Here is a 12038-nt window from a genome sequence, read left to right as displayed (position 1 = left end):
AAGGTTTTCCAGCATTTTCTGTTTTTGTTTCAGATTTCCAGTATCTGCAGTTATTTTGCCTTTACCACTCCCTTTGTGAAAACCACTACCATTAACGCTCCCTTTGTCCTTTTGTTCATGACATCTTTGCAAATCTCTCCTTTGCCCCCACCTATCGCTGGCCTTCTATCCAGCTTCATCTGCTCCACCCCGCCTTAAACAATATAAATTTCATCACATTTCTACTTCTCTATCTCTGAAGGCTCATACGGACTTGAAACTTTAACTCTGTTTCTCTCTCCGCAGATGCTGCTAGACCTGCTGAGTTTTTCCAGCATTTTCAGTTTTTGGCCCAGGTTAATGCTCTGGGGGCGTGGGTTCAGATCCCACCATGGCACTGGTGGAATTTAACTTCAAGTAATTAAAAATCTGGAATTGAAAGCTAGTCTCAGTGACAGTGACCATGAAACTATCACCGATTGTTGTAAAAACCCATCTGGTTCACTAAAGCTGTTTAGGGAAGGAAATCTGCGGTCCTTACCTGGCCTACATGTGACTCCAGACCCACAGCAATGCCCTTTGAATTGGCCCAGCAAGCCACTCAGTTCAGGGGCAATTAGGGATATGCAACAAATGCTGGCCTTGCCAGTGACGCCCACATCCCATGCAAGAATTTTTTTTTTTAAATTGAGAGTTGTAAGGCTGGAGATAGTTACAGAGGCAGGAAGGGGTAAGATAATGGATGGATCTGAAAACAAGGATGAAAGTTTTAAAATTGAGGCTTTGCTGGATCAGAGAGTAAAACCAACAAGGGATGAAGTGCTAAAGGGAGAAAATTTTAAACTTACATGGTAAAATCCCTCTCTCCTTTTAAGTCTCTGATTTGATGAGCTTTTGATCTTGATTCAATGCTACCACTGAGCCAAGTTCAAGATTTCCTCCCACGGCCCCTCCCCACCCCACCAATTACAAAATTCATAACAAATTAACATAGAATCCATAAGGTTTAACTATTCTGTACTTAGACTTAAACCATTGAGCCTTAAAGCCACATATCAGAAGGGCTGCCGCTGACTGCTCTTATCTGCTGTATGTATACGAGGAGGAGAAATTGACAGGAGCTAGGATCACAACAAATTTATGCTTTTGTTTGAGGCATCTGAAGGTGAGGAAAATAAAGTTTAAGAATTGAGTGTAGAAGGTTAATGCATTTAAGATAATAAAAACATCAGAGGAAGGGAAATGACGGGAGGGGGAAAAGAAGAAAAGGGAATGTGACAGTTACCATCATCCAGTTTGTAATTTAATCTCTCCTTCCCTCTATCTCACCAAGGACCTTACCCATTATTCTTTCCCTGCTTAAAACCCATTACGTCCGACACAATGTCATCGACCTGCAACGTTAACTCTGTTTCTCTCTCCACAGTTGCTGCCTGACCTGAGTGTTTCCAGCATTTTTCTGTTGGAGGTGGACTGGATTCATCCACCCAGCCCACACAGAGCTTGGCATGTGTAATGTTCCGTGACCAAAAAAAGTGGGGCACGTTTGGGGCAGACAGAAAATCCAAAGAGAAGAATCCCCCCCAATAAAGTCAAAAGTCAATCTTCCAATTTAACTGCGAGAGAGACATCCTGATGTTCCAACACAATGAGACAACCACATTAATAACAGTCCAGCTAATTTCAATCCATACTAATGAAGTGCTATGAAAGTAGCAAAATGGCTGAAGACATTTCATGAACAGGCAATGAACACGACACGATATCAATGAGGTGACTGAAGAGGTAGGCTTTGAGGAGGCTTTTGAAGTTGGGTAGAGAGGTAGTAGGTTGAAGAAGAAATGTTCCAGGATTGAGTTCATAGAGTTGAGTTTTTAAAACAGTAAAAAACAGATTCAATAGGATAGATATGGGTAAGTTATTTCCTCTGGTGAGGTATCAAGAACAAGAGGCCACAATCCTAAAGCTAGACCCATTCAGGAGTGAAATCAGCAAGCACTTTTTCTACTCAAAAAGTGTGGTAGAAACTTAGATTTTTCTCCACAAAAGGCTATGGATGCTGGGACAATTTCAGCTTTCAAAACTGAGATCAATTGATATTTCAAATAAAGACAGAAGATGCTGGAAATGTTCAGCAGGTCAGGCAGCATCTGTGTAGAGAGTTAATATTTCAGGTCGCTGACCTTTCATCGATTGATATTTGTTGGGTAAGGGTATCAAAGGTATGGAGCAAAGGTGGGTAAATGGAGTTGAGGTACAGACTGGCCATAATTTGATTGATTAGCAGCAGAACAGGCCCAAGGGGCTGAATCACCCGTTCCTGTTCCCATGTCCCTACTAAGGCAACTAAATAATCGGGTTTCTATCGATAAATGCTGCAGTTTGCAATTGGCTGAAAAAATTTGGACAGCGCAATGTCACCCCAAACAAATCCGTGCAACCACTTGGTATTGTTTCATTGTCATTTTATTTGGTTCAAAATATTTTTTTCCGTACAAATAATGTAAATGATATTTATAAAACACATTGAGATCACAAAAGCACCTGCTATTCCTAGTCGGCCAAAGCTTCGACAAGAACTTTAATCTGGCCATACATTTTCTGGATTGGTTCTGATGCCATAGCATTATCCTTCTTTGTTACTTTTTCCTCGCCGTGCCCCTTTCTTGGTTGTGGAAGGAACGTTCGCACAGCACTCACAAATCCAACGACCTGAAACAGTTCACAAGAGTGTCATATTGCATTACGTATGGATTGAAACCATGATATACAGACGCAGAAACGCCCAACAGCTTCACTGAAATTGGATCTGAAGGGGTCTGGTGTAAAGAAGATATGGGGCAGAATTTTGACCTCGTCAGGCGGGCGTGGCAGACGGGCCCAGGAGTGGTCGCGAAGCCGACCACGATTTCACGCTGGCCGGCCAATTAACAGCCTGCCAATGTGAAACGCACGCTGCAGTGCTGCCGGGAGGGGGATGAGCGCTGAGGTGCATGCAGTAAAAGCACCCTGAGGCACAGAGCTGGGATTCAGAGATTCCCTCGTGTGACGCTGTCACATGAGCAGCAACATGTTAAATAGGAGCGTTAAAAGTTTTTTAATAAAAATCACTAGTCGAAATCTCATCCCGCACATGGATGAGGTTTCTCCAAAAATGCAAAAGTCGCTTGGCCTTTTCATCCGCCTGCCAACCAAAAAATTCAAATCAATTAACTGATTAAGGGCCTTAATAGGCCTCTTAACCATCCGTGGGCGCGCTGTCGACTCACACATTGCATGTCATTTTACCCTCATTTGGGTCGGGCACACGCCCACCTGACAAGAGAAAAATTCTGCCCATGATGAACCAGCAGGCTATCCTAATAATTGATTCTGCCATAAAGAACTCACTTAGATGGCTAGAGAAAATCAAATGAGAAGTACTGAAGTATCGAGGTTACTGATTAGTATTTAATGGCACATTATTCCGATCATTCAGTCTGCACGTGTGAGATCATATCTAATTTTATTTCATTGTTTAAAAATATGCATTTGCAGGGTTTTCTTTCCCATTTTTCATTTGTTTGCGACCTTTAGCCGTGCACTTCTCCTTCCACTGTACTGTGAATACATGACCCTCATATGAATGTCTGACCTTCATACAGCAACTTGCATTTATAAAGTATCTGTAATACAGGCCCTTCATTCAAAGTAACTGATAATTGAGCTTATACACACAAAATTCCCACTTTGCTATTTGGCCAATTCAGCTATACAAAGCCCTGGTTAGACCACACCTAGAGTACTGTAAGCCGTTCCAAATACCGCATCTTGGAAGAATATATCAGTCTTGGAGGTAGTGCAGCATAGGTTTACCAGAATGATACCTGAATTTTAAGTGTTAAAATGTGAGTAGATACCACAACTAGACTTGTAGTCCCCAGAATTTAGAAGTTGAGGGGTGATTTGATCAAAGTTTTCAAGGTACTAAAGGAAACAGATAGGATAGAGGAAAACTGTTTTTACTGGGTGGGAAGTCCTGGACTAGGAGTTCTGATAAAAGGCCATCAACCTGAAAAATGATCTCCGCTTCTATCTCCACAGATGCTGCCAGACCTTCTGAGTAGTTCCAGCATTTTCTATGTTTAATATAGGACTTGGGGACTAGTCTAAAAATTAGAGTCAGACCTTGCAACGGTGAAGTTAGGAAATACTTCGACCACAAAGGGTGGTAGAAGCTTGGAACACTCTTCAGTTTGGCAATTGATGTTAGGCTAATTGTAAATTTTAAATCGAAGATTGATAGTTTTTCGTTAACCAACGATGTTAAGGAATATGGGGCAAAGTCACGCAAATTGAGTTAGGTCACAGATCAGCCATAATCTAATTGAATGGCAACAGAACAGGCTGGAAGAGTTAAGTGGCCTATTCCTGTTTCCAATTCAAATTCTCTCACGTACACAAAATAACAATTGCCAGAACAAGATTATATATAATTCTGTACTGCGTATTTCACAATATAACCACGCTGCTGTTCTTATAAAATTATTCTACAACTCACTAAGTACAATGTAAAAATAATTTAAGGCAAGTTCAACTCTTTAGGTTAATAATCTCACCTACCAGACCATATGAACATTCACACCTTTTCTAAAGCTGGCAGTAAAATTTCAGTATCAACAAGTATCACACACTGTGCTTTGAAATACAAGTTGACATTACCTGAAGGTATGGAGGCCACTCCTACACAGAAGGTGTGATACCCACGGTCACACTGATCACAGAACATCATCTCTTCCTCGTGATGTGGCTGGCCACACACTATGCAGGTCTTGCATTCCATACACTGCCACGGGTAGGTTTTTATTACAGCCACCAATTCCGACAACATATCCAAGCAGGATGGATGACCTACGGAAAGCATTGGCAAATTATCCACTCAAAAGGTATGCTCTTTTTAAGAATCAGTCACCAAGTTGCTTCAAATACGAATCACCAATTATGACGATTCTGCAGAACAATAGCAATTGTATTGGTTACAACTTGTAAGTGTATTGCAAGCTGTTCCTCTCCACCTGGCATGTTTTAAAATTAAAATAGAATTTAAGTTACAAAAATAGGCCATTCAGCCCAACAGGTCTTTGCTGGCAATAAAGAGAAAATGCTGCAAATATTCAGAACATCATTTGACACAAGTTCTAACGAAAGGTCATCAACCTGAAACTTTCACCCTGTTTCTCTCTCCACAGATGCTGTCTGACATGCTGAGTATTTTCAGCATATTCTGTTTTAATTTCAGGTTTCCCACATCCTGCAGTATTTTGCTTTTGCATTAGGTCAATGGTGGTGTTTATGCCACATGAGCCTCCTCCCACCATATTTCACTTCACCCCATTAACATATACTTCTATTCCTTTCCCCAAATGTACTTATCTAATTTCCCCTTAAATGCATCTATGCTATTTTTCTCAACCACTCCATATGGTAGCACGTTCCATGTCCTAACCACCATGAGTAAAGAAGTTTCTTCTGAATTCTTTATTTTGAATTAGTGACTATTTTATATTTAGGGTCCCTAGTTTTGGACTAACAAGTGTAAACATCTTAGCCATAATATTAAAAACCTCCATCAGATCACCTGTCAGTTTTCTCTTTTCTGGAGAAAAAAGAGCCTGAAGGCTGTTTAGTCTCTCGATAGTTATAACCTCACAATTCTGGTATCATGCTTGCAAATCTTTTTTGTACTTTCTGCAGTGCTTCTGTATCCCTTTTGTAATATGACGACCAGAACTGTGGACAGCTTACTTTAACTAATTTAGCATAAGACTTAAGTTTAAAAATTTCTAACATATTTAGTACATATAATTTTCTGATATATATTAGAAAAAAGCTCATGCAGTCTTACCAAGTTGAGATGCTATTCTCTCACATACTTCACCCCAAATTTTTACAGGTAAGATATATGCATCGCATAACTGAAAATTCACCATGTGGTAATTTGAAGTGCCTATTTTCTATGTTGTTTTGTATCTTACAGTGTTAACCAGTTCACTGTCATTTTCAGAGCAGAACAAACTACATGAGACATTACACACAAGGCTGAATAGTTTTCACTAGTTAATTTAGGCCTACTTACCACTGTTGTCGCACTGGGAGCAGTGTATGAGTGCCTCAGGTTTGCTTTTCTTGTTGGATTCTCTACCCTTTAGACAAATCCCACATATTGCATTTGGAATGATCTTAGGCTGGAAGGGCAATAGTTAGAACAGCACTGTAAAAATCATGTCTGTGGAACCTAGCAGTCCAGAATACAGAGTCAGGGCTCAGCAGGAGCAAAGAGATTCCTGGTTTTAAAAGATTTTCTTGCTTGTGGGTGCAAAAATACAAACCAGCTATTCAGTTTAAAATCAGTGGATCAACCTTAAATATTTTTATAATTACACAACACAGAAGGCATACACTGATAAAGCACTTAAAGCACATAAGGGGCTTGAATTTAGAGCATGCATATATGGCATAAAAAGCATAAAAATAGACAATCATGACCAAAGAAAGATCAAGGAAAGACCATACAGAACAAACAATGAAAGCAGGCCACTATTAATTTTAAAAATTGAGAGAGGGACCTTTAAATTAAAATGTACGCAAATATGTAATTAGTACTGAAAATTCAGAAACTAAATTATAAAAACTAGAGTAATATACTTGGAAGCATTTTATTCCCAAACTACCATTTTCTAAGGCCTCTAGTATTTACATATGCATGCAAACACACAAATACATAGGAAAAAAATCTTGCACCTAGCACATTTTCATCTCAGTTCAGAGCACAAGTATTTCAAAAAAGGGGAAAATCATAGGCATTTTCCACCAGGAACTAGTAATTTGCAAGCACCTGCCAACTGGCAAACTTCCCACAGCAACAGCAAGAGACTTTAAGATGTGTCTATTTATAGCAAATTGATCTTGTGGCCTTAAAGTAGTGAGGCAGGGGACAGCCAAGGTTAAACATAACCCCTTTAGCAGAAGATTATGCATTAAGTGGTGCAATGCTCCTGTTGTAAAACAGTGCACCATCAAACCTATCATGAACATTGTCACTAAAGAGCCACTAATATTTAAATAACTTTGTAAATATCAGTAGGTTTATTCCCCTTCCTCCTACTTAAATAAATCAAACTACAAATATTCCTATGCCTGAATAGCAGAAACACTAGCATGGTAAGTTTTGTTAAGAAAATAAATCCACCTTCATAAGATTTTAACATTCAAAACGTTGAAGCCTGCTTCATTGGCCGGTTTTGAAAGTGTTAAGAAAAATCTATTTATTTTCAAATTAAAAAAGACCTCTTAACCAAGCGGAAGTACATAAAAGGTACATAAAAGATACAGAGATCATTCACCTAATTCCACAAAATATCCCCAACTAAGTCACAGAATTTGCATTGAATAAATGCATCTGTTAACTAGTTCATGCTCCAGTACCCTGATGGTGCTGCTGACAACTTGGCATTTAATACACAATTGCTCAAAAGAATTGATTCTGGGCCATTGAACATTCTGCAGAGCCACACGGGAAAACTATTCACTTTCTAAAAGATGACAGAGGCACTCTTAAAATCGGCTTAATGTTTTATTAAAAAGTTGTTCAGATGTTAAAAGTTTACATCAAAAATTTGGTAACAAGTATTTGAGTACTTTTTAAACTGAGGCTGCAGAACTGAAAGACAGCACCTCTTAGATATCATACTATAAAATAAGTTCTACAGTTTGGAAACTATTCAAACAATGAAACATCTTGCTTTTTTTTTTACAGTTCTGAGATTTTCTTCTACATTTTTGTAAAACAGAAAACTAACGTAAAACTATTTTTTGAACATCAAAACATTGTAAGATTCACTGTACTAATACCTAGAGCGCCAGCCCTCAGCAAAATCGGGAACACAGTTCAGGTTCAGATTGGTTACAACCTTTTTCCGTTTTACTGTTTCTCCACAAGTTCTGCTCTCCAGGAGAAACTATGCACCATCCACTCAATAAATTACGATCATTCTACAACCATCAACACAGCCACAAATAGCTACATATGTAGAAAAAGTGCTTATATGCAAAGAATGCAAGATATTAAGGTAAACTGTATCTATGTTGGTTATTTAGCATGTTAAAAAAGTGCAGTTTGATGGATGACCATGAATTATGTTTGAACCTTACTTTGTGCCTACATTAAAAAAAAGCTAATGGCATGTTCTTGTCTCATCAGCAGCTCAATAATGCTGCGGTTACAACGGCCAAGAACTAAATACTAATGTTGCACAAGTTAGAAGTGTATTACACTAGGGCTTGGTGATGGTTTCAAGCCCCTTGTGTCAAAACTCAACAAATAAGAACAGCAGAATTAATTTGTTTTCTCTCTGTTCAGGACTTGCAAATTTACACATCACGAATTTACCACCAGTATTTACAGTGATCCAGGATAATCTGCAGTGCAAGTCCAACTCTTTGACCGTCTGAACTCCAAACCACTGACACTGGCTCCCCAGCTGCCGCTTATGTTTACATTCTCCTCCTTACCACAATCTGCTGCTTCTTCACACACTCGCCATCCCTGCCCTCCCATCCCAAGTTATGGCTGTGATGGACAACTCCAAGGGAAATATCCAGGTAATCTTCAATATGTTAATAGAAGTCTATATTTAAAAATTAATATATAAATGCTCAGTGAAGAAAAATCATACAGCATGGAAGGAAGCCATTTGATCCACCATGTCTATGCCGACATTTTGAAAAAGAACTATCTAATTTAACCCCCGGGAGAAGGAAGTTTCCATCTTGCAAGGCAAAAGCCCTATCTCCTCTTAAATTCCACTTTAACCACTGATGTTCACACTTCAAATTGCACCTGTAACACAATCTCCCATTTGCTGGTAAAACAAAATCCAAAATATGCAACTATCTTTCTGAAGTAGTAAAGAGATATGCTACTGGAAATGAAAGAGTTTTCTTTGTTTCTAACACAGTAGCTCAGTAATACCAACCACAATCTACTTTTGGAGAGCGAGAGTGAAAAGATCCACACCAACTTTCTACATCACATTGAAATGACTGGAGGGAAACATAAATTATTCAGATTGCGTTTCACAGGAACCAACAAAACTGATCAAGTAAAAATAGCTACTATACTTCAAAATTGTAGTTTACAATGTCATAATGTCATCATAATGGTAGTCCTCAGTCATTCGTTAGCCAAAACAGGAAAAAAGAAATCAAAGTTTAGTCCAGGTTTTTAAAAAAATGTTCCTGCTCCAACAAAACATTTCTTTACCTGGAGAACTAAACTTATGATTTTTCAAACGCTGTCAAACCTAATTCACATTTCAAATATCCTACTCTCCAGGGGCACTTAAGGTTTAAATGCAGCATATATGGGAAAACTGGAAAGCAAAATACAGTAATTTCAATATTAGATTCCGGTTTAAGCAGGACAATACATTCACGTCAGACTGAGAAAGATGCCAATACCATACTTGTTGGCTTGAAATTGTGTTGTGCAGTATTAATGACGAATGTAAATGAACATTTGGTGTGAAATTGTTGTAACCTGTTCAAATTACTGTCACTCGTTACTAATACTGAACAGTGCTGTTTCAATGCAACTGTCTTTGCGTCACAGTCTGACTCAGCAAATTCCAATTCCAGGGCAATTTGCTAATTGAAGGTTATTATACTTCCTTTTACAATGAGAGGTGATGCAAAGCAATTTTTCACATACAGCTGAGAAGATAAATAAAGCACCACGTTAAAGCTCAAAAATAAAGCAGCAAGTTCATCTGACATTAAGCTAACTGCTCATTTGGACCATCTAAGAATCAAAATCATAAACAACCTTTCAGCATGTCAAGGAGAATGGAGTTGCCCCTTTGCCCAATTTTACTCCTATCTGCCTCCAAGCATCTCAGCATAGTACAGCTATTTTTTTCAAAAAAATATAGACGATACAGAGCAAATAAATAAAAACATCTAGTTAGGATTTTTTTTACATTAAACTTACAAAAACAGGACTTAGCACTAAAACACTATTTCACAGTGAACTTAATAGGAAACATTCATAAACTTAATAAATGAGGTCATCTTAACTGCTAGTGAAAAGAAATTCCCCAAGTGTACAATGATCATATTTAATAGAAATGTAATAACTGATTTTTACTGCTTTTCAAAGGCATAGCAAGCATGCTACTCAATTTTTGCATCAAACGCAGACAATATAATTTTTGTTTGGATTTTGGCACAGATGCAATAAAACATCTGAATTTTTCCCTGCAAATCTTCACATCTCCTTACCTGAAAATGTTGACTCGTTTTGCAATCATAGGCAATTTGATAAATGAATTAATTGCCTGAGATAGACAGGAATCCACAGGCCCACAACCACCCTCCCAAGGATCAAGAGGTGGAATCCCTGGCTGACATTCCCCTTCCCAGCCTGCACTGCTGAGGCCAATCCTAGCACCCCAACACCTGGCCCCTGTTGAGGTTAGATAAGGCAACGCAGAGAAGTGATCAAACTTGGAACTTTCTGGATGGCCTATATGGCTCAGCCAGCCAGCTAAGCTGTGGGGAAAGGGTATTTGCAATAGCCAGAATAAGCACTGCCAGAATAAATACTTTTTCGTCCAAAATTGAGTCATGTTACCAGAGCCCATTGCAATATATGCCTTTTTTTGATAATTCACTGCCAATTATCACTCAGTAAACTTTCAGCGATTATGTTAAAAGTTGTTAACCTTTCATCACAAATCACTAATATTCACCTTGACATCACCAAACAAAAAAAAACTACGTGGAAAATACTCCCAGGGAGTAATCTCACGCTGGGCTACAGATGATGGTTGTAAACTATAAGAGCATCAGAATCCTGCAATGATGTTATTATCCGGTAATTGCTTCCTGGCAACCATTCGTTTTTGCTCATTTTATTTTCAACCCTTGATATGCTTTCTGTAAAATGTGCATGAAAATGTAACAAAATGCACTGAAGCAGCCTTGAATGCTAATACTGATACCAAAAAAATTAAAGTCTTTTTTAATTTACTTCATATTAAAACAATTCTCAAGGCCTAAGGAATATGTTCTCTACACAGATTTGATTTGTTCTTTCTCCCTGCCCCCAACCTGATAAAGAACAAACCACAAAGTCCAACCTCCAGTAAAGCTCACACATACTTCATCTCAACTTTTCATTCCAAGCCTGGTCTGAAAATGGGAGAAATAAACAAATGAATGAGATTTACTCTCAAGCCCTTGCATTAGGCTAAAACTAATCTCAGACAACAACAATTAAACCTACAAAGAACTATTTAATAATTACAATGTGCCCCTCTCCTCCTAAAATAAGTCTTAGCTGGGCAATAACAGTTCAAAAAGTATGGTTTAATGGGACACAAATTCTTTTGGTTAAGTGGCAAAATTGAGTGCTAAAACCATTGTTTGGCCACATACACAGTTTGTCAAGCTTGAATTAATGGCTGCTGGACTATATAGTAAGTGACTTGTATTTGTTTTATTCTGAGTACTAGTCAACCTGAATCCTTATAACCTGGAGACTCCAATAGTCCAAGGGCACTCTGAAGCCAATTATTCTAAATGGGCCTTTACTTGCATAAATCACAACACTGGCCTAAAACTTCTGAGGGCAAATATTGAAACCAGAAACAAAAAGAACATTCAATACTACCAGGCTACATGGAAATATAAAGTAAAACACAAATGCAATTCAAAAATATTGTCAAAAATACAACTTTGATTTTCTATATAAATTATGCTCTCTAGCAATAGAACCATTAGAATCTAATAACATTAAAGTTAGCAATTAAATGTGACATATAGTACTGATATGTACTAAGAGAGCAGCAGCTTTAGCAGAGCAAGAATAGCAAGCCCCAGAGGGGACAAAATACAAGCCTAATACAGTTCCAATAGGAAAAAGAATTCAGGTAGCTTCACCAGTAAGTCTCAGGCGAAATAAAACAGGGTAAGATAAGGAAGCAGAGGCGAAAAACAGGAGATGCATTAGTGGACTGTGG

At 38.3% G+C, this 12038-nt stretch overlaps 1 protein-coding gene across 1 annotated transcript in view; it reads right to left on the bottom strand.

The window, feature by feature from the left end:
* Positions 1–2427: 2427 nt before the first annotated feature.
* phf10 (PHD finger protein 10) overlaps positions 2428–12038 on the bottom strand; it is a 30159-nt gene continuing 20548 nt past the window's right edge. Inside the window, exons 10-12 of the mRNA XM_078557435.1 lie at positions 6095–6203; positions 4681–4869; positions 2428–2691 (exon numbers count right to left, since the gene is read on the bottom strand). Of these exons, the coding sequence (XP_078413561.1) occupies positions 2606–2691; positions 4681–4869; positions 6095–6203 (384 nt within the window). The 3' untranslated portion in view covers positions 2428–2605. The remainder of the gene's footprint in view (positions 2692–4680; positions 4870–6094; positions 6204–12038) is intronic.

This window comes from Cetorhinus maximus, chromosome 14, assembly GCF_964194155.1.
Source record: "Cetorhinus maximus chromosome 14, sCetMax3.hap1.1, whole genome shotgun sequence".
In the NCBI taxonomy this organism is placed as follows: domain Eukaryota; kingdom Metazoa; phylum Chordata; class Chondrichthyes; order Lamniformes; family Cetorhinidae; genus Cetorhinus; species Cetorhinus maximus.
This window is presented reverse-complemented; position numbering and strand designations above follow the sequence as displayed.